Raw genomic sequence first — 24,345 nt, 5'->3', positions numbered from 1 at the left:
ATTTTTTCTAAAAGTGATTTTCCTACCTAAATCTAACTGCGACCGTGTAAACAAACAAAAACAGTAAGCACGTGTCACAATGTGTTTCAGCTGTGCTCCACATAGGTAGGCTACAGGGAGTCCCATGCGTTGCTATCAGATGCTGCGGGGCATGACATAGCGTCATTATTTGATGACCTGGGAGCGGGGGTGTTCGTTAAATCTGTGTGAATTGAATTGCCTGCTAGCTCTTGTTAAGACTGAACATGTACAACACTGCTCATAGCATCACTCTTGGTCACAGAGAATAGCTGTTTTCAGTGACAGAGCACTGATAAATCTCCACTCTCTGCACACCACGTGACCAACAGACAGAAATGCAACTTCAAATCAATGCTAATGTGTCCACTGGATGTGTAAACAGGCAACTTTTTGCTAACCATGTCAATTTTAAAACATATGAGTGTTGTGTTAACAGCTTGTTTCCACCACAAGATTTAATTAAATGGAAAAAATCTGGTTTAAATCTTAAAATCCATACAATGCGTCTAACATTACTGCTTACTTACTGCTTTTTTATTAAACTTATCTGCTGTCAACATAGCATTTCAAACTCCTCCTGACTGTCAAAACTGAACTTTTGGATGATCTAAATGACGATTAAGTCTAGTTTAGGTTTCATTCTCCAGCAAAAACAAAGAGCAAGATTTAGAAATACATAGAGGCAGGTCTCAAATCTTTGTTGAAGTATTGTTCAGGTTCTTCCTTCTTCTATTTTAAAGCCTTGTTCTGTTTTAAAGCCTTGTTTTGAGGTTCTATTTGCAAAGTGTCTGAAGGGTAAGCTTAAGGATTTTATTTGTAATACCCAAATGTATTTAAGGTTTTGCTTGGCATTTTGACTTGTAGAAGATATTTTAAATATCAAGAAAGATGGCATATTTCACAGTGTACACATTGTTTTTATCAAAGAACATGCATATTTTCAGGATAGAAGATGAAAGTCTCACTTTTTTATTGAACTCCTTGTATTTTTTTAATTTGCAATGAGTTTTACCTGACCATACATAGAAGACGACAACACTGAAAATGGACATTTGTACCTGACAGTAAGGACGCTGTAGTGAAACAAACAGTGGCACTATGTAAACATACTTAGAAGAAACAAAATATTAACAAACGGCCTGCCTGTACATCTTCGCCTGTCACCACGGACATCTCCATATCACCTTAATGACATTAAAATTCAGCAGAGCTCAAAAGCTCGTGTGCCACAGTGGGGGTTTGTCACCACATGGGGAAAGTTTTGTGAGCAGTGTGTTGTATGACTTTAAATGAAATGATGTTTCACAGTTTGTTGAAGTTGCTGAAGCTGCATCTGAAAACCGAACGAGGAGTAGTAATTGTTCCCTGCTGTGTCTTTGAGGGGATGGAAAGCAGAGGATTAAATGCAGTATGTGTGTGTGATGGGGTGATAATGGTGGACAGAGGATGAAAAAACAACTATTTACAGCTGAGGAAACGCAGTATATACACATGTACATTTAGGAAAATAACTTCTTGAAAATAACTTCTTATATAAGTCCGTCTCTGTCTTCTTTCACAGTCTTTTCTATGTACAATATATTACACAGTGATTTTGCATATTTTACATGACTTTTCTTAAAAGAAGAAATGTGTGATTAAAGAGGAATCCTCTTCGTCAGTCTGTACACATTTTATTATCTCCATAATCCTTCATTTAGGTTCACACAGTCTGCATATAATCAGCCTTTACGGCATCATAAAAAGGCATTTAATGTATAAAATCAACATATCTACCACCTAGATATTTGTCCTCCTTCCTGGCACACATAAATTAATACCACGGACAAAACATGTCGCCAGTGACCATTTTCTGGGTTCAAACATTCAGGCTTTTTGTCCTCCACATCATGTGTTATTAGCTGCAGTTTCTTTCTGCTTTCAGTCTGCTGTGTGGATGCTTTTCCGCTGAGCAGAGGTGTGTAGAACTTCAGGTGGAGGGGGAGGGAGAAGAGGGGGAGCAGGGCGCCGGACTCGGGCTGGGGCTATGAGAGGGAACAGATTTGGGCGACGGACTTGGATGACAGCTGCCGAGTTCTGATTCATCCTCTTCTCTGCCTCCTTTTTTTGCTTTTCCTCCTCCTCCTCCTCCCCCTTTCCCTCCCCCGGCTCCATGCCCCTCTAGTCCCTCCGAGTTCTCCAGCATCTCCTGGATGAGAGGAGGCATGGAGCCCGGTATTTCCATTTTCAGTGTGATCACTCGCTCTGCTCCTGAGAGAGAAAAGTGGAGAGAGAAAGTTCAGCAAAACAAAAAATGTAATAATGTAGGAACCTGGTGTGGATAATATGGCATGACTGTCATAATGGTATCAATGATGTGAAATTTACATTATACTAATTTTAAACGGACAAGTAGGCCTTCCACAATACCAGAAATTTTGTAGGCAATACAAATACTAGTGTAATCATGATTCTTGATACCTTATATGATACCATGTTAAAAACAAACAAAAAATAAAAACAGCAATTCTCTGTGCTTTGTATCATTCTGTGTCCCCTCTCCATACTCTGACATTTTTGCAGGTCGTGAGTTCTTTTTTTACTCCGCAGTGGTTTATAGAGTTTGAGTTGTGGGGTGGACAATTTATCACAGCTGATAAGATCAATAGATGAGAGGAGCAGCTGCTGCATAAGCGAGGGGGTGCAAACCTTTACACCCAGCTCAATCAACAGTCCAGTTTCACTTTCACTACATATGGTGTTCTGCTGCTCCGTCTGGGCCCAGAGTACACCTGCACTTCGGGAGTGTGGTGCAATAAATAACCAAACAGTATGTATATTCTAATGGCAATTCTAATGACAGTCCAGCTGTTTTAGTCATGGTGGGCCGCCACAAATATATGAATGTGTGGGAATCCCTGCTTCATCAGTGGACAAGCATAATCATCTGAACAGCAGTATGAACAAAATATGACTTTATCTCGTCATCCACATACATAAATGTATGACCAACATAGCATTATAATCAAGATCAAAATTCATCCAGCAGCGACATCATCGGTGATCAACTTTAACATCGTCCTACAAGAAGGACTGGATGCTCCCAATGGGCAGGCTGCCTCCTTTTCTGTGAGTTTAGAGGGGCTGAGGGGATGAGTGTTTGATCTGTATGTCTTGACTAAGGGGAACCTGAAGCAGCTGCCAGAGGGTAGATGATGGAGAGGTTGGGTGCTGTCAGACAGGCTGGAGTTTGCCCTCTTCACCACCTGACTGTAAGACAGGACATGAAAGGCTACTCTGCTGGACCTTTGTTGCTTGTATTCATTATTTTAGCCAGTGCATTCTTGGAGTCGACATTCGGACTTATCAATGTGAAACTTCAAGCCAATTGATCAAGAACTTGTTGGATTATGTCCAGAAGTTAAGTTTAATCAGTGTCTCAAAGGACTTCACGACCAGGGAGGTCAAAGGCAACTGGCCAATAGTAATCTTTCCCAAAGTAGCACTTTCATTGGGGGAGTTTACTGGCTGAGTAAAATACGCAACGATGATTTGTGAATTCAACTTCCTTAAAGCCTCTGGGAACTTAAATCACCAAAACTTTATTAATATGGTGTTTACTAATATGTAATAAAAAGCATTAAAAAATGATCAGACATAAGCCTAACCCATATTTGAAATATTGCCTTTTTCTTTTAGAGTTTCCTGAAGCTGAGCTGATTTGTGCATGGTTATACCCAATCCATATCCATAATATGGATAGAGCCAATCAAAAATTCAAAGTCAGGTGTCAGTTGATACTTATTTAACATGCCAAACTGAAATCCCTCGATGCTCCTTTTAATACTGTCGATGTAACGTCACCAGACGTGATGATGCCATGTCAAGACTTTAGCTAACGTAACATTATATATGCAGCTCACAGTGTTTGTGTCTGTTACCCGGCTTTTACCAGCATTACACAGATCCACACCAGTGAGTATGTGGCAAATGGGAAAGCAATAAAAAAATACTGATAACCCTTACAGAACCAAAATTTATCATTGCATTCATAGTTTTGATAACAAATGGGTGCATCTAAGCTTGTGTCCCATGTGCTATGTTATGCTAAATGTATGCTAATTATTGATAACATAGCATTTTGTAAACTCCCCACTCAGTGACATGAGTGAAATGTATTATTTTGAGAATCTTCTGATTCTGAAGGTTTAGAGGTTGTGTTCGGAAACACTCACTCTGAGTGCCGGAGCACAATCTGGTACAAACTGTCCCGTTCTTACTTTAGGAGCGCTGTTGGAATGTACCGTTCAGTTATCCAGAGCACACACTTTCTGTCTGGGGACACGGAGCAGCAAAGAGTGAATGTGTAACAAACACTGGTTAACTTCTATATAACATGTACAGAGAGACAGTTTGGGCTTGAAATGTTGTACTTTTGTCACGATCGGCCCTCGGTGACTCCTGTGTGTCTGCGTGAGTGTGGTTTTTGTTTATTTTTTCCAGTCACTTTTGCGTGTTTCGTGTGTGCCTTTATTTGGTCCCGCCACTCCTTGTCTGCACTCCTTTACTCCACACCTGGTGACCCTCATCAATCAACGCACCTGTCTGCAATCAAGCCAGCTACCTACAAGAGAGCTAGCTCCACAATTATTCACTGCCAGATTCTTGCTGTACACTGTTTGTTGAGTGACATGTCCAGCTCAATTTTGATCTTTTCCACTTTTGCCCGCTTACCAATTCTTTTGTTGATCTTTTGTTTTTGTGATCCCTGCAAGCCACCCTGTCCAAACCTCAAGCTGAAGAAAACCTCAGTGACACAGATCAGCCCTCACCTCAGCCAGTCATCTTGTTAATCATTCACCTGCACGCTTCACTTTTTTACTTAACATCTGTCTGCTTTTGGCTTACTCACAAGTGTGGCTATTAGGACTAACCTTACCACCACTGCTCATGTGTGTGAGCAGAAGCCTGTAAATTATTACCAGGTACCAAGTAAATGATCACCATCATTGCGCGCGCGCATGTGTATGTGTGTGTGTGTCTCTCACCCTTCACACTGATACTCCTGAGGTCAGTAATCTTCATCAGTATTTTGGGGAACATACAAGGTTTCTCAGGCCTCCTTCTCCTCACATATATCTATGCACACACACAAAGACATGGATAAAAATAAATGTATTGTAATTTGTAATCTCAAACAAATGCACAACTCCCTCTGTTTTAGGAGCGTTTGCTTGTAGCTACATCGTGAGCTGTTTTACTGAGCCTTTTTAAGTCATGTAAAACAAAACTGTATATTTGAAATTTACACCTTCCCGTAAAAAACAAATTGGCTCAGTACTGACAAAGGACTCAGACATTAATAGTTTAAGACTTTGTGGAAGTTGTTGGCAATAAGAAACATGTATGATTGATGGAGCTTTAACCTTAAACGCATGTGTTTCAGTCTTGTTAACCAAAGCCTTCACTGACCCGTTACACTCTGCTGTCTGTGTAAGTACATATCTTTGTTTTGGATCTTGAGGGTGTCTCACTCTGCAATAAAAACCCAAGTTTGTAACAGTGTCATGCTATAAGAATAATAAGTAGATGTCAAACCTTTAAGGCTTCAAGCATTGGTTCCTGAAGAATATCCACCTTCTCTGACTCCTCCAGATCCTGACGATCTGCACATGCACACACACACACACAAAGTTCACACAACACAAATGTGTAGAACCCCACTACACACGATCTCTTTATGTTTTTTTTACCACAGCACTAACACTTTAGCAGCACTATGTTCTTTTATTAACTATTTAATTTTATATACCTACAAAAGAACGTACTGTATGTCTCCAAGTTTAAATCCATGTCTATGAAAACATGGATGCTTCACACACATCTTCCCCACAGAAGCACAGACGATCTCTACAATCAGCACAGTTTTAAGGTGGACGACCGAGATTAGAGTCACCAAATCAGTATCTGACCAAATGTTGACAAGCTATGATGTTGAATAGCAGTCAGAAAAGTGTTTCTGCAATTCCCTCAAGGTGTTCTTTTTTATTTTTTGGCATTTAAACCTTTATTAGATAGGACAGATCGATAGCGTGAATAGGGCAGAGAGAGAGGGGACGATATGCAGCAAAGGGCCACGTGCAGGAGTGGAACCCGAGGCTGCTGCGGCAAGGACACTGCCTTCATCCATGAGGTCCCTGCTTTATCCACTCAGCCACTGGACACCCCCTTCAAGGTGTTCTTGAGATATTATGTTCACTAGACTGCGACAGAAGAGGTCAAAGTGACCCATGACCTTTGACTCAATGATGAATTGATTCAAATTTGGTGGTCAAAGGGGATGTTTGTGCCAAAGTTTAAAAAATTTCCCCCAAGGTGTTCTGGAGATTGTACTCGGGAGAATGAAATGGATGCAAGGTCAGGGTGACCTCGACCTTCAACCTCAAAAATCTAATCGGTTCATTCTTGAGTCCAAGTACACGTATTTAAAAAAAAAAATCATTTTGGGCATTCTTCAAACATGATATCATGAGAATCAGACAGACAAGATCACAGTGACCTTGACCTCTGCTGATGCGGAGCACTAAAAAATAAAAAATGCAGTACCTCCACAGAGCAGACAGATGGCGCTGAGTAATCCTGTCTCTGCATCATCCATCTCTAATGGGAGCAGCTGGTTGGCGAAGGAGAACACCAGGTCAGTGAGAGGTCCGAACCCGGCGTTGTGCATCTGGGTGCGGTTCAGAGTCAAACCATCGGAGAAGGTCATGGTGTCCTGGTCCGGAGTGTAGCGTGTGCAGATCCTTAGAATCTAGGGAAAGCGGAAGGGAAATACATTATTTAAAGGACTTTTTTTCACGTAACTGTACATTTGCCCATGTGTTGAAGATTTGTCTCTGTTTTGTGGAACTTGCTCTGAGTGTGTCTATGTGTGACATGAGTGATAAACTCACCAATATGTCGAGGCAGGCGGCTTTGAGCAGGGTGATCTGATCAGCGATGGTTAACGTTGTGAAACCAGGGAGCTGCTTGGCGAACTCCACTGTCTTTATAATGCATTTGGTGGACAATTCGCTGAACTTGTCCCAAAGACTGACATCCAGGGCGACGCGGTGCTCTGAGCTGTTGCTCTGCAGGGTAAGGAACACAGAAAGAGACATTTTTTCTCACAAAATGCCAAAGAGAACACCTTAAGAGCATCGGCTATACCTGTCTGTTGCACTTGTTTTTAGTCTTTTTTTATTAAAAGAAAAATAGAATCAGCCTGTTGGTGTGTGTGTACCGTGGTGTATTTTCCCAGCTGACAGAGGGAGGGAAATGTGTCCTGATGGGCCTGACGGACTCGTTCAATCATCTGCTCTGTGTCTGCTGACAGGACGTAGATCTCTGTCTCCACCTGCCGCTTCTCTTCCTTCTTTTTCTTCATTCTGTCATTTCGCACCACTGTCAGTGGGAGGAAAAATGGGAGGATTTAGCTCAAAAGTTTTAAGCAGGTGTTAACACTGACATCTTGAATAAAGCACACTGATTTTGAAATTCAGGGCCAATACCGTTTAAAATAACTATTTGGCCGACAGCCAATATAAATATTTTTGTTATTTGTTTTGTTTTTGTTGTTATATATCCCCCTATAAGCCCTTCATTACACTACCTTTGAATGGTGACTAATTCAATGATGCACATTTATGAAACAACCTTCAATATAACCTTTCAAGTGCAAAACATCAAAATAATGGCCATTTACTAACTGCAAAACATCAACAGAGTTCTCCTTCAAACAGCTGTATTTATTCATAACACCTGGAACACACTCAGAGTAAACCTTCAAGATTTTGAAAAGTCCATGTTATAGTGATGCAGGTTATTACACGTTAATAGTGGTGGTTTTGTGGAGCATGTGTCACCTGATGAAGGCCACCAGAGGGAGACAAATATCAAGGTTAAAACATCACTGTGTTGCGTGAGTAGAGCACTGAGCTGGAGCTGCAGTGCATCTGCTACAGTATAGAGGTCACACTATGCTCTGCTTTATTATTGCATGACGACAAAACAGCTTAAAAAATTAACAACATTAACCCTTTGCAGTTTAGAAGCTCATTCTTTTCCACACGTTACTCCACACAAACAGGAATGGCACTGCATCTATAGAGCAGTGGCTCCCTACTGGTCTAGCAACTGGGTCCAGATTTATCCTTGTTCATTAGTTCAAGGTCCGTACATAAAATATATTAAAGCATATTCAGTTTAATTTGACAAAATGTAAATGACATATGGGCTTAAAACAGAATGAAATAAAACATATTGCAAGAGTAAAGTGCAATTAGGTAACACCAGGGGTGTTTCTTGGATTTGGTGGCTTAGCAAAGAAAGAAAGAAAAATTAAAATAATTTTACAAGTAACAATATGTTACTCTTTTTTTTCTTAAAATTTTTGGTGATTATAAGAATTTTTTGCAATTTTTTGCAACTACATTTTGGCGATTTAAAAGAAAAATCAAATTTTTACTTTAAAAAAATGGCAGTTTTTTTTTCTTTCAAGCTTTTGGGCAATTTCTTTTTTTTATGCTTTGGTGATTTTTTTTTATTGCCTAATTTATTTTTCTCAATGGCAGTGGGCAAAGAAATAGTTACAGTTCTCAAAAAACTATGACAAAAAACTACAGCAAGAAACCAAAACTCTGCAAATTCACTGTACTTCAAACTAAAGTGTGTTTTTTCCCAACTTGATATGGTTGCAGTCCTTTCAAAATGGACCCGTGACCCATGTTTGGACCTGTGACCCACCAGTAAACACTGCTATAGAGTATACTCACACTCCTTGGACATTCCGACTTCTAGGCATTTCTGCAGTCGACAGGACTGACACCGGTTCCTCGTCACCTTGTTTATGACACAGACTTTGTCTCGGTGGCACGTGTACACCATGTTCTTCTGGATGCTCCTCCGAAAAAAACCCTGACACAGAAAAGATGGAGGCAAGAGAAAAGAATACAACAGCATTGTCAAAATTTGGAAGTGCTACTTTGTAAACCAGGGTTTGGGGTATAACCTAAACAAGGCTAAAATTGGTCCCAGGTTGGTGATTGGTGGAACAGGACATGAACTTGAACACGAGCATGCAAAAACACACACAGATATCAAAGTCGATACTAACTGCATGCACAGATTAGTTGTGTGCGTGTGTGTATGTGTGGGTGTAGGATTAGATGACGCAAAGAGGCTTACAGATCCTAAGGGAGGTGCAAAGGTCGTGACCTCTTCGCTTACACATTATGCAAATACTCAGTTGTCTCACGTTAGTATTTTTCATTCAGGTTTTCCGGTTGTAACTTGTTCGTATACATGATCAAGTTATCCAGAATGAATGCTGTAGCGCAGTGGTTCTCAACTTTTTCAATAATTTACCGCCCTTAAATATTTTTTAGCCATCTGACCAAGCATATTATTTTGGTAGATCTCATGCGCACCATGCAGTGCTCCAGGGTACTTCTAGGATACACATACCAATTCATGACAAACACTGATATGTTGTGCGTCATGTCTTTGTAAGTTGAGCTCACTCATATGTTTTGCTGCGTACCTTGCAACCCTCGCAGGCACTGACTCCATAATGGTATCCTGAAGATTTGTCCTGACATACGAAGCAGGGCTTGTAGACACGGGGCGGAGGTGGAGGCGAGGGAGGGCTGGGGACAAGCAGATCCTCTCCTGAACTCGTGCTCTCAGTCTCTATAGCTGCAGGAGGAGGCAGACGGAGGAAAACCACACTTACATTTAGTCAGAATGCAATTAAGGTGCATTTCTGGTACCCATCTCATACTGATCATACTATCGGGCCAATACTGACTCATATAGCTGAATTGGGTATAAGCGACAACAAGACTTATCTACTCAATTCTTTTGATTTTATTGGAATCTAAATTCTATTTTGCACAGAACTTTGAGAGGAAATTCCAAAATCTTTTTCATTTTAACAGTTTATTCTAAAAGTTTAATATTTATCAAGTTCAACACGGACTTCAAAACTGTTTTCAAATGCGAAAAAACTGAATCATAATCGTGATTAAAACATTTTAAAAAATAATCGTTAGACAGCCCTGATTTAATTCTTTTTTACCACTCGCCCGAGAAGCGGGGCACACTGGCCAGGTCGCCGGACTACCACAGGGCTGACACACATTAGACAACCATTCACATTAACATTCACACATACAAGTTATCTTGAGTCACCAATTCACCTGCATGTCTGTGGACTTTGCATGCGTGTGGCTGCTAAAGGACCAAAAAGCAGGAAAAAAACACATAAAATGAGAAAACCCTTTGAAACACGGAGAGAACAACTCCTCGCCTCAGTCAGTTGGCAGGTTCAAACCTGGAACCCTCTTGAGGTGACAGTGCTATCCATCTTTAGGACTGTACCCAGCCCTGAATTATGTCAGTTGATTTTGGCAGTTCAATGCCTATATTCGACAATTCCTTTTCTTTCCATACAAAGTTTTAAAGTTTGAATGTGTAATAGAGTAAACGAGCTAACAATGGATCACAAATGCACAACAACATACATTTTGCTGACACTAGATCATACTAAAGCCAGACACTGTATCATTTTAATTTGCTATGAGCTGTAAATTCACCACTTCTTCCCCTTACAGCACAGTCTGTCTCTACCCCTATGCCGCTGTGTGCATATCCACAGCTGCTTTTGTCAAAGAGTAGTTTGAAGGTCTGGAGCACTCACTCCGCAGCAAAATCTGGGGACCAAAACGTCCCCAGAAGTACACTGCACAGCACACTGAATTGCAAAAAAAAAGAAAAAAAAACTGCTAGAGTTAAGGTAATTGGGGGGGTCTCCAACTGATGATTCAAATCTCCAACTTTTCAGGGGCAGCCCTATTCAGCCTCACAGAAAATTTCATTGCATTGAAGCCTGAAGCAGCCCTACTGTCTAAAGACGGGTTTCAATTACAGATCTGCGCAAAACTTGAGAGATATTTTAAAAATTTCGAGAAAACACAATTGAGAGATGACTGCGTTTCCATTGAGTGACGTTCTGTGACTTCTGCTCTTGTGATAACATTTCAAGAAGCATGGTGACGGATGCTCAAAATATTAGCAGGTTGATTTTCATTGCAGTCACCGTACAGGCCGTCATTCCTTTATTTAGCCATAATTTCCAATTGAAAGCAAGGTAGGCATGATATGAGAGCAAAAACGGAAAGGCGAGCCCCTTATACATGGGAGCAGCCACATATAAAGGATTTCTGGGAGGTGATAGTCCATGATTTCACAGAGGAATTGTGGATTCAAAACTTCCAGATGATCCGCTTATATTTTAAAGAGTTATGTGATGCAATAACACCTCTTGTAGCTCCTGCTGCATCATGAGGGAGGCACTTCCTACAAGCACATAGCCATAGCATCATGAGACCTAGAAAAGCAGAAAAAAAAAATGTTTCCATTGCAGTCTTGGGAAATATGGCCTAGCCTAAAATACCACCTCATGTGAGCATTATATATATATATATTGCAATGCATTTTCAATTTGCACAAATGAAGGGTGAACAGAAACCTGCCTTATGTTGAGATTTGTTTTAACAGCTGGATCAACCAACAGCTCCAGGTGAAGTAGGGAATGCTTTATCTCCTATGAAATAAGTTACGTTGCACTTCATTTCTACTGGGGGCCACAGTTTTTGTTTTAAATTCCTGTATTGAACAAATTGTACTCCATAGCGTGTTGGCATAATGTTGTGTCATTAAACTCTAATCCAATCTAAACTCTAATCTCTTAATCACATATTGCTTTGGTGAGGTGAACATCAAGGTTACAATCTGGTCAGTCTGGACGGGGAATTTGTGCCCACTGGCAGTGAAAGCAACTACAGTGGTCAGATTATGCCTTTTCAAAAGGATTTCGTTTGTATTCTGTTATTTTGTTGTCCTGCTCCTCACGTCAGTTCAAGCAACGGTAAAGGAGTCAGCTGCACATCAGCAGCTATGTGCTGAGTGAACCATAACATCCCATTTCTGCGTCTGGGCTTATTTTGTCAAAGTGGTTGTTTTATTTTTGTTCAGAGACCTGGCAAAGACACACTGTGACCCAATTTAAGGTCCTGACCCTTCAGATTAAGATACCAGGAACAGCCACAACTCTCTCTTTCACTCTGCCTGCTCTAACCTCTAACCTAACAACCACACACACACACTTCTCCCCTCCCCCCAGTAGCCATACCAGACATTCCACTATGGAGGAGATGCAACTCCCCTCTGCTGGTCTGCTCTGTTTACATAGAGAGGGAGAGAGAAATGAAGAAAGATCCTCCTCCTCCTCCTCCTCCTCAGCCACCATACCATCCCTCCATCTTCCCTCCTCTTTATCTCCCCTCTATTTGTCTTTGCTCTTCTCTCACTGACACGCTAGCCAGCAGTTCCCCTCAGCGCTGTCTGACCTCTTTTAAACCTCTCTCTCCTCTTCGCCTCAAATTTCCAAGTGACGCTCTGTGTGTTTGGTAATCTCTTCTTATTATTTCCCACTTCTGCTTTAGTGGGGCAGGAAATGACGCAGTCGACAGCATGTCATAACAGTACGTCAAGCTTTTAGCTGGAGGTTTGGATTCAGAGAAAGACTTATTATTGTTGAGATGAGATCTTTAACAGAGAAGAATATTGGTGACTCATCTTTGTGCCTCAGGAGGATCGTATCCTTACATTTTTATTGGATAAAGATGATAGCATTAACAAATGATTGTTGGCTTCTTCCTAGCTTGCAATAACAAACAAAAATGAATTAATACATTAATCTCAGTAGTTGTATCCTATCATCATAAAAAATATACTATGCAGTAGGGGTCGACAGATTATTGGCCTGGCCGATTTATTGGGGTCAGTGTTTGGCATTTTGCCGATTATCTGTATTGATGTTTTATTCTCGTGATCATCAATAAAATTTATGGATGAAAAAGTGTGCGTGTTACACTCAACCAACACCAGGGAAGGCAGTCTGCAATACATGCAAACAAAGTGTCAGCATGGGAGGAACTTGGTAGCGATGGATGTTCAAAACATTAGCAGGTTTATTTCTATTGCAGCCTCCGCACTAGCCGTCATTATTTCCAACTGAAGGTGCGGCAGGCGTGTTATGGAGCGACAATGGAAAGGCAAGTCCTTTACATGTGTGAGCGGCCACGTATGAGGGATTGCTGGGTGGTGATAGTCCACGATTTCACAGAGGAATTGTGAATTCAAAACTTCCAGATGATCCACTCATCTTTTAGTCTTAGTCTAAGAGACTTTTAGTCTAAGAGTTATGTGATGTAATAACAGCTCTTGTAGCGCCTGCTGCATCATGAGGGAGCCAGTTCCTACTGATGAGCACATAGATGGCATCATGAGACCTGGAAAAGTGTTTCAATTGCAGTTTTGGATAATATAGCTTTTCTGAATCGCCTGACATACCACCTCATGCGAGCGTAAAAGCTTTTTTGCGATAAATGGGAGGGGTTTTTTTTGGGTTTTTTTTCAAAACGGACATGTTTCCATTAGGTGTATTGTGTATTTGCAATTTCAATTTGCGCAATTTGAGGGTTAATGGAAACCTGCCTACTGCTGCAGATTTTTTTTGTGTCTTCTCAGTGATAAATTATTTAAAAATGCTTTGGCTTGTCAGTGTTTAGAGTAAAAGTTTCAGTTTCAGTGTACTGTAAATATTAACAACACATTATTTACATACATTAATTATAAGCTTGGCGTTTACCCTGGTCTGAGCTACAAATAATGCATGGTTTCAGCCTCTCTGGAGCATCCCTGCTCCCGGGTAAAGCAGCCAGTTTGTGTCCTTGGGTCAGCTGAGTTAAAATCCAATAGTGACAATGTTAAATGTTAGCCAGTGTTGGGGTAAGTCGTTTTCCAAATCTGATTTAAAATACTGCTAAATGGTCTCCTCAGGCGGTCCTGGCTATATGCCAGCAAACAGTTCCTGAATAGAGAGCATGCTCTATGCGCTGTGAAACCAGCCCCTAATCACAGTATTTCATCCCCCTCGCCGGATAGGTAACAGGAGGTAGATGTAAATTGTAACACATGATTTTTAGAGGGGAAAAAAAGGGTAATGACCAACTTGGCAAGAAATGTCCCAAAAATTGCAAGAAATTAGTAAAAGGTGGCAAGAAAATTACCTGAAAATTGGGCTTTAAAAAAGGTGGGAGAATGACTGGAAAATTAAAAAAATGTCGAGAAAACTATGTTTATAATAATTATTATACCGTATTCAATATTATGTTGCAAAAAAAATTCCTGCACTTTTTGCAGGACATTTTCTTGTTTGTTTTTTACTTTTCTGTTTTTAATTATTCTCATGTTATTTTCTTGCAACATTTGACTAATTTCTGGCTCTTTTTTTTTCCCTTTTTGGAGCACATGTTGTTTAGTTGTTTATTGCCTTCTCCCCATGTTTAAAAAAATCAACATAGTTTGCTCTGGTTTCGAAGGGTTAACCATAATGTATGCAGTTTTATTATAATATCAATATTAATATATACCAAGATACCATATGTTTATAGGGGAATGTGTAGTCCAATTAGAGACCAATTATGGGTAACATAACCAGATGGGAGTGTCTTTGTGATTAATCAAGTAACATTTGACGAATTGTGGTATTTTATCACACTGATGCAATAATCCTGTAAATCCAATATTATCAAAAAGCAGTGACAGTTCATTGATTTGCTCACACTGGCCCTAATGTGACCAGAGATGTTAAAGAGATAGCTACCACGGAACAAACCAGGGCTTCTCAATGTCCGGACCAAGGTCCACGTCTGGACTGAACGATAAGCCAGAATTTTAAGTGGTTGTTTTGTGTGCTTTCTACAGCTGAGGGAAGAAAATCTACTCTATAACACCACTGTCAATCAATCTCCAGCGATCTCAGTGTTTCTGTACCTACGATACAATCAGTGATGGATTTTTTTCCAGTACGACCATCAGCTGACTGCATCCCGCCAGTTTCTGGAGACACATTCTCCCACTTAAACATTCATTATAAAACATTTTAGCTTATCAGCTCCATGATTTTGAGCCAGGGTCTGTGTTTTTATTAAGTAGCCAAAGAAGAATAATGTGTGCAACATTTAGAAGGCCACTGGAATGGCCTTCTAAATGTTGTCAGATACATATTTAATCAACCCTGCGTACCTTCTGCTGCTAAGTTTACAATTTCTAAACTATGTGTACTGAGCATCTTTGCAAGGGATGCAGCAAATGTGCAATCCTGGGCTGATAACCAATACTGATGTTTGTTGTTGTTGTTTTTGTTTATTTTGATTTTTTGTAATGTTTCCCCTTTTTGTGCCACGTAAAAAAATCACTATGAAAAAATAACTGAACTGTTTACAGTCATTCAGTTCTTCAATACATGAGCAATAGGCAACAAAACCTGTTCATACAAATTTATGAAATATGAAAAACACCTTTAAAAAACAACTACTTCAAAAGCCTTTATATGTGTGTATATATATATATATATATATAATTATATATATATATATATATTATATATATATATATATATAATATATATATATATATATTATAGTTCCCTGTCTAATATCTATTTTACATTGCTGTGAAAACATTAACATTTTTTTCCCTTCGAACAGCTGTATTTATTTGCCAAGAAACCTTCAACTAATACTCATCTTTACAAAACAGATTAGTTCAATTGCTTGAACGCATCATAACATAACTCAGTGCAACCTCCGTTAGCTGTTGGTTCTGGCTATCGGCTGCTAATAGGTAATGTGAAGCAGCTCTCCTCTTGCTGATTTCAGCACAGATTTGTTGTTCAATTTAGCATTATCAGTGTAAAATAATAAGGTGCGTACTGACACTTCTATAGTCGGAACATTTACATGATGTTTTACAAGTTGAATTATTGTGTTAGTCTGACAAAAACTGTTTTTTTGTTTGTTTTTCAAAATGCATATAAACATTTGAATTTGTACCAAGTCCAATTTCTGAGTTGTAAGAACACACCTAGACAATGCTGCTGGGGATCGATTTACTCTTTCATGTATACGCCTCAAGCAGACCTGAACTGGCTTTGACGTTCATGCTCCACAGTTCCCGCGTTGAACTTTGAAACGGAAGTCGAATAGCATAACTTCGTAGACTAAAGCCGGGAAAAACAAAAGAAGAAGAAGGGAAGGAAACAAAAAAAGACTAAGGTACCAAGTAAAGTGCAGAGTACATACAAAATGTACAGCACCGAAAAGTTATCCATGTTTTCACCATTCGACATGCAACCTGTTTGCTGCTTGCTAACTTGTTCAGTATGTGACATAATAGGTAATCCGGAAGATGGTCCAGTAGCAACCAGCTGAAAGAGGGCATATCACTACCTGCCTTGGAGGAGTTTTACTGACATACTTTTGTCAGTAAATCGATTCTCCCCCGGTGCTTGTATACTGGGACAAGGACAGTAGTCCAGTTAAATGGCCTTATGGAACTATAAACATAGCTCAACTTAACTGTGCATATAAACATACTGAATGAGTTAACTATGGTCTCTTGCCATGAAGGCATTCTAGGGAAACAATTTGTCCCGTTTGTCCCCTGGACAATTGGACCTGCTTTTCAGCCTATGCAAAAATTATGTGAGACAACAGAAAAAAAACATTGACCACTGCCATCAGCAAATGTCATCTTATTTGCCTTATGGCCGTCAACACGGAAATTATTGTCTGATATCTATGTGAATCTCTTATCTTTGGCACAAAAATGTCACTCGGGGTAAATTTCTATCTTGTGAAATTTTGTAGCTTGAGTGTCATCTGAGCAGCTGTGTCATTTAGATAAACATAAATTGCATGAATTGCATTGGTGTGGCGGCTCAAAGAAATGTCATAGGAACATCCTGAATTTGTAAATATAAATTAGAGAAACCCATGCAACTAGTGTCGTTTTGATAGTCTTGCAAGTCACGTGACAGGAAAATGCAAAGTAAACCAAGATAAAAACAACCGACTTGAGCTCTACAGAGCTGTTCGTATTGAAGCTGTATTGAAGTAAGCCTAATGCTAGCACTCTGTGCACACTCCAAGACAGAAATCTGTATAATAGCAGTCAAGGTTAACATTGTTCTTTCCCTCTTTTATTCTATCTCTAAAGTAAACAAAAGATGTGACACAAGAGAACACATTTCAACACAGTCAAATACAGACAAAGACATGTCATGCCTAAGGACTCTGACTAGAACAAATGAATTAATAACCAGCTTTCCACTGCCTCTCTGTTAGCATTCATCTGCTAGTAGTGCAATCCCAAACACACACATACAGAGATAAAGCCATCTGAAAACACTGACAAACAACCATCCACCTCCTCCCATTTTCACACACTCACACTCAGGTCAAACTTGGTCAGTACACACTCACATTCCCAGACAAACTGTGAGTGTGAGTCAATGTGTGTGTGTGTGTGTGTGTGTGTGTGTGTGTGTGTGTATCCAACAGAGAGAAAAGAGAGGTCATTCAGTGCAGAGAAATGATGACTGGGCAGCTGACACAGGAAAGAAAGAGGCAGATAGAAGGAGAAATAAAGAGAGGGAGAGATGTAGGTCACTTCCCAATTGTCAGTGAGTCATTGCGCTGGATCACACCCAACCACACACACACACACACACACACACATACGCACACACACACACAGAGTGAACCACTATCCCCAGGCCATTGCTTACATGTAGCTGGAGCAGTCACTAAATGTGCGTGCCTGCCTGCATCTGTGTACGGCCTTTGACCTTTGAACCTGTTTGACGCTCTTCATTCCAGTCACGCACAAAGACCCCCCCCCCAAACACACACTAAGGATAATCCTTCTTGTCTTTACAACCAAATTTACGAGCACTCCCCTCTCGCCTCTATATGTCTCTCTTTCCTTGTGTTTCTCAGCGGCCGAGTTGAGCACTTTGCGCTCTCTGTCTTCATGACTTAACTCGGTTGTGCAAGGCCCATGTCGCAGTGACATCACCATGTCATCACCCTTGGGTAACTGTCTGACTCTGAGGCAGACTGTCTCTAACATGCGACACTGTGCTGGGCCGGCACTGTCAACTCAGAGCAAGAAGGTCTTGTGTTTCTGTGTTTATGTGTGTTACTCTTGTGAAAGACGGGCATTGCCTCTTAGCCGATGCATGCTGATGTTAAGCAGGTATAGAAAATAACTGGATGGAAAATTTTCACATCAAGGCTACGTATCAAACCTCAAAATAAAAAAAAAAAACCCTCTAAAAATCCTCCAATTGAATGTATTGTATATGTCTATGTTTATACATCTGTTTATTTTTCATGTTTTTCTTTTTTGTTTTGTTTGGTTTCTTGCTTTTTATTTATTTATTTACCTATTCATTTTTCTCTTTTTTATGTATCTGTATCACCTTTATCATTTGTATACTGCATTTTTACTTGAATTTTTTTCTTGACCTATGCTTTTTTTTATATGTTCAGTTTGTCAATTAAAAAGAAAAAATTAACATACAAAAATGTCCTCAAGCAGCCTGCATCAGGTCAAGTACTGACCGTCTGGTGTTGTTCACTCATTCGCTCATCAAATAGTTCCTGACTGAAATAATCATTTTACCACTTTTAGTGTTTTATTTCATTTTGTAAAATGTCTTCTACAGTTTGTGATGAGGCAACAGTTTGGCATCCTTTATTAAAATGAGCAAGGGCCATTTTCGATAAACATTTGCAAACATAAGCTTTCTAATGATATTGGTATTGTTTATTTTCTCAAAATATTAAACAAAATGTGTCACATTACATCATGACTATCACCCTGCCATGATTTTGAAGAAAAGGCCATTAAAGCTTACAGTAAATCAAAGTTCCTCTTACAAGCAGGGACTTTTGCAGCGCTGATTTATCTCAGCTCCCATGCAACCCGCAGCATACATCGTTCAGAACAAGCACTGGAAAACTGACTGACTACAATCATGAATTGTGACTTATAAGAATAACAGCTCTTCCCACCATGGCCGCAAAGATACACAACAGAGCAAATTGGCCTCCCAAATTGGGATCACGTGTTGTTTACCATGAAAAGCTTTTATTTTGCACCCAGCGAGGACACTAAAACAAGCATACCTAACTAAACGGTGCAGGAAGATGTGAAAATATTGCTTTCATCACAATAACAGTAGTCTGTTTGATCAATAAAGTTAGCAAACATGAACAATGGGATTATGGTATGAAAATATTGCGGTGTAACAGTATTACAGAATTGTTATTATTATCTGTTATAATGAGCCTGAAAGGAATTGAAAGTGACATTGTTTTTTAAATGAAAGTTATGTGTAAAAATTCTTTGGAAAATAACTTAAAAAACTAAAGTTGAGTTTTTCCAGTGCCATGGATTTTACATGACAATATTCACAGCTCTTATTATAATAGATGCATGGACACATATAATGAGGGCCCAAAATGACCACAAATCAAGATGTTAGCATGAATCCGTTTATCTAGAAATGAGCGCACCATGTATCGTAAAACATATCCTTATAGAACCCATACCAAAACTTTCTACTAATAGTATAGTATCATTTTGCTAATAGTATTTTCAAACTTTTTAATGATACCCAACATGATACAATTAGCGAAAAATGTGTAAAACCCAGGAAATGTTCACCACATGGAAAATGATGACCAAAAATTTGATGACCAAATAATTACACTTACTAGTATTTTTAATGTTACTATGTGATTTATTAGCATCTGCGTGAATATATTATAATATTTCTTTGTTGGTATTAACCCCCTATCCTCTGCACTCATTTTCACAACAAACTGTCTTATAGACTAACAAAACAAAAAATGCTTATATTAACAATAATTTGGAAGGTTCCATAATCATCTAAAAAATGATTTAATGACCATAAACTATACAATGATTATTAGCAATATTATTTCACATAGGAGTGGTATTCTTGTGGGAGAGTATGGTTAAATTAATTATACAGAACACCTGTTTTACTCTGTATTTCACATGGCATTTATACATTATTGCACAAAGTAACTTACAGAACCTGTGACACATTGAAAACCCTTTTCTGGTTGCAACTAACCATATTAATTATTTATCATCATGATGATTATTTTTCAATTAATTTCCTGACTCACTGGTCTGAACGGTCAGAAATTAAATCTAAGAGGATGTTTTCAGAAATTATTTTATCTAACCAAGTCTAAAGCCCATCAACTATCAGTTTGCAGTCACATAAAATAAATAAATGCAGAAAACCCTATAAGTTCGAGGAACTGAAAACTAAGTAGTGTTTAGAAGTTTCGCTTGAAAATTCATGGATAATTAAAATTTTCTGTAAATCTACTAATTTATTAATTATCTAAATGTTTCAGCTCTACATCATTTATACATTAAAAACATCTCTATGCTGACAAACTGGAAACATTTTCACCCACTGAGAAGCACTGAGCTTCAGGTCAGGATGGGCTAGATTTGTCAAATGCGTGCAGGCAGCTGCTGACCTACTAAGGTCATCCCAGTCTTTCCATGGAAACACAAACCAAACCCTGAAATTGCGTGATTCACAGTGCACACACACAGCTACAAAGCAAGGCTGCAAACTGTAAGCACTTTCCTTAATTGATTAATCGGTAAAATTTAAAGAGCAATCAATAAATTGTTATTTGAAGAAAAAAAAAACACACATAAAAACTTTGCTTATTTTAAACAATACCGAATGCATTTTATCCTCAGTCAAGGCTCACAGCAACATATTGCATATATTTTGACAGCATTTCATAGCCTATCAATTACATTTCACTTGTTCAATTAAATTTTTAATGGTCAATTGATTAGTCATTAGTTGATTGTTATCATCTCTACTGCAGAGGTTAAGTCTCACCATACGTTTTTGACTAATATGGACCACCTCAGACTGAATGTAGCATTTGTCAGATATTAGGGGATTTATATAATGGTCATAAAAAGAGGAACTGTTTTGGTGACAGTAATAAGCTCATAAATGCTGTAAGGAACTACAGTGTGTAAGACAGGAAGCATGCTGAGCAGGCTAGTAAAGCCAAAGTGAATGACAGCACATGTAAAGCACAGTGGTGTGTTCATTTCAAATATATTTAATAGGGGTGCTAAAAAGGAGGCTGTGGGGCACCTGATACTAGAAGAAGGCGCTGGCATGTGTCCCAGTTGAAACCGGTGAACTCATGCATTCATCCCCTCGAGCTGACAGCAGATACCAAAGCACAAGCAAAGGGTTTTACACCGGCACCCCTTGTCATTTCAGATTAAACAACAACAAATCAACAGTTCAACAAATTAAACTGCCCACACTGACTAACGGGATCTGTACCCTGCAGGTATTTTCTTTAGAAATAGTTTTTCATTGGGACTCACAGTGGCTGGATCCGCTCCAGTGTCTCACGGTCACCAGGGATCCTCCGAACGGACGCTGGAGTCCTCCTACCCCGGACAGGAGTCCCTTCTCCTGCCCGAGCCCCGGGGGTCTGTGGTAGTAGTCCATGCTGAGGAAAGAGCCCGGGCTGGGGCTGCTGGGGCTGGGGCTGAGACCCACAACATCCACGCTTTCGTACATCCCGCGAGAATCGCGAGCAGCCTTTGATCTCTTTGTACCGAATAGAGGAGAAAAAAAAGATCAAAGTGTCCTGGACGGCGGAGAGAGAAAGAGGAAGGGAGGGAGGTAAGAGTTCACATCTTCATGACAGACTGATGGGAGGAGGAGGAGGAGGAGGAGGAAGAGGAGCAGGAGGAGGAGAGAAAGGGGATGAGCGGTCCCGGTGACCTTTCAGCCCTTGGAGAAGTTTACTGTCAAACTTTGGCGTCCGTTATGTCGTTTTTGCACGAGCGAAGGCGACAAAAAGCGTTCAGCCTTAATGCTGCAAGTGCCAATTTAAATGTGCTAGTGGAGTCACTTTAAAATACTAAAAAGAGTAAAAGTCAAACTATAACGACACACATGTGGCGTGTATTATCTTCATAGTTTATTATATCGTCTACTTCCACCGTCGGATACTACGTCGCTATCGTTAGCAGTGTTTTCGCTGTTTTCAAAGTAACGTTAGCTAAAATGATATTATGTAACGATCATATAAGCTCTGTAGCAAGCCGCGCGCACAGTGTATTTAATGGACAGACTGCTCCGTAATGTCATGCTGTTTGTCCTTATATCCCTGCATGCTGTCAATGACTGTTCTTCACCGGAAAGTCAAAAAAAGGTCCAGTCGGTGCTCCGTCCGCTCCAGTTCACAGACACACGGCAGCAAAACGCAGCCGCGACACATTCATGCTAAAAACGAGCTGTCACGAGTGTGAACTTGCAGCTAATGTCCGAGTAGAGCGATATCCGGAGGTAAAACTGGCGGCGGTGAGGTAGGTCAACGAGGAGATATCCGAGGCAGTTTGCGCAGCTCTTGTTGCTGTTGTGGAGGTCCGGCAGAGGTACGGGCAGCGGTGTCCTGTAGTCCCCTCGCCTCTGTACCCGACGGCCCCTCTCTCTCTCTCTCTCTCTCTCGCTCCAGTTTGATGAGTGACACCAGCTGCGCACGAGCTCCACCTATCTGCCCTGCGCGTGCCTTCAAAATGCTCTCTGCCTAATCTCAGTGTGTCTATTACTGACAACTATGCATAGTAGTTAGTTGTGGTCCATATTGTAATATTTTAATGATTAACTAATATTTTCTAAATAGCGTATAAATCATATTCCTTTACATTTCCGGAGGTTGACTTTGCCGGCAAGTAGACTGTTCCATTTGCCAGCCTATAGAGCTCCATTGTGAACCGTAAAATGTTGAGTACCCTAAAGTTTTTTGTTATAAATGCACAGGATTGTTCCCCAACATTAAGAAACTGGATGCTAATTTGCATATATTGGGGAATTTGCATAGTATGCCCGATTTGCTTAAATTTGCATATCCTAATTGCACATATTGACAGTAATTCTGCCACCTCTTGGTCAATTTGGACATTATTTGGGTGGCTTGGGTTTTTTTTGAGAATGCTGAATCCATTTCTGATATTTTCGAAATTCAAATTTATGATTTAAATTTAGAGATTTCGATTTAGGCGTTTCAGAGGACAATGGATTGACTGGACTAGACAGGTAATTTACTCTGTATATTTAATGTATTTGAAATCATTTCAAATTAGTTATAAATGGTACTGTAATTATAAACACATGAATAGAACAATGCTTGAAGTTAACATTTTAATTCACAGTCCATCACACTGAGTTGATACACAGGTGGTTAATGTTGGTAAGAAAGGCAGGTAGCATAGCAAAGAAAGTGTAATAAAGTCATGTTTAACAGGTGGTACACACAAGTCCTAAAAACAGTTAGTTTAAAAATAAAATTATGTCCAAAAATATCAGAACAGAGAATTTTATGTACACTAGTTAAACGTGTTATAACAGCTTATCAGAAATGGATACATCATCCTCAAAGAAACCCCAAAACCAACCAGATAATGTCCAAATTGGCCAAGCAATGGCTGAAATACTGTCAGCATATGTGATTATGCACATTTTTATAAACTAGGTAAATTATGCAAAATGCCCAACATATGCAAGTTAGCATCCCACAGTTAGGGTACTCAACATTTCCAGGCTGACTTTGCTGGCAAGTAGACTAATAATAGAGCTCTATTTGTACAAGTGGTAAGTCATTCTGATAGACATTTGTTCATGTTAGATTTACCTACTCCACATTTAACTCTATTTATATAGGTGGTACGCCAGACATCTGTACTGGAATGACCTACTCCATGTAGAACTCTATTTGGTGTAGAGAGGTGGTAAGCTGATAGATATTTGTTCCTGACAAAATGACCAACACTACATTTGACTCTATAGGTGGTAGGCCATTCTGATAGACATTTGTACCTATCAGAATGACCTATTGCACATATAACTTTTTTCAATAGGTGGTAGGCCATTTTGATATACATTTGTACCTGACATAATGACCTTGTCTACATTCAAATCTTTTTATACAGGTGGTAGGCTATTTTGACAAAATGAGCAGCTCTTCATTTAACTCTTTTTAGAGAGGTAGAGGGCCATTCTGATATACATTTGTACCTATTAGAATGACCTGCTCTACATATAACTTTATTTATACAGGTGGTAGACCATTTTGATTGACATTTGTAACTATCATACTGACATACTCTACATTTACCTCTATTTATACCGATGGAAGGCATAGATATTTGTCCCTGACAAAATGGCCATCTCATCATTTAACTCTATTTATACAGGTGGTTGGCCATTCTGACATTTGTACCTGACAAAAA

The 24,345-nt window shown here is 39.6% G+C and overlaps 1 protein-coding gene across 1 annotated transcript; it reads right to left on the bottom strand.

Annotated features, from left to right (window-relative positions):
- Positions 1–969: 969 nt before the first annotated feature.
- Positions 970–22,542, bottom strand: LOC121956359 (retinoic acid receptor alpha-B-like). Its single transcript, XM_042504529.1, has 9 exons — positions 21,430–22,542; positions 9,581–9,735; positions 8,814–8,955; positions 7,283–7,443; positions 6,954–7,130; positions 6,607–6,811; positions 5,599–5,666; positions 5,049–5,139; positions 970–2,271 (listed from the first exon to the last, which is right to left on the bottom strand). Exons 1-9 carry the CDS (start codon positions 21,626–21,628, stop codon positions 1,991–1,993), a joined length of 1,479 nt encoding a protein of 492 aa, XP_042360463.1. The 5' UTR covers positions 21,629–22,542; the 3' UTR covers positions 970–1,990.
- Positions 22,543–24,345: the final 1,803 nt, after the last annotated feature.

Source organism: Plectropomus leopardus, chromosome 17 (assembly GCF_008729295.1).
Source record: "Plectropomus leopardus isolate mb chromosome 17, YSFRI_Pleo_2.0, whole genome shotgun sequence".
Lineage (NCBI taxonomy): Eukaryota > Metazoa > Chordata > Actinopteri > Perciformes > Serranidae > Plectropomus > Plectropomus leopardus.
Note: the sequence above shows the minus strand (reverse complement) of the source record. Positions and strands in the feature narration are given on the sequence as shown.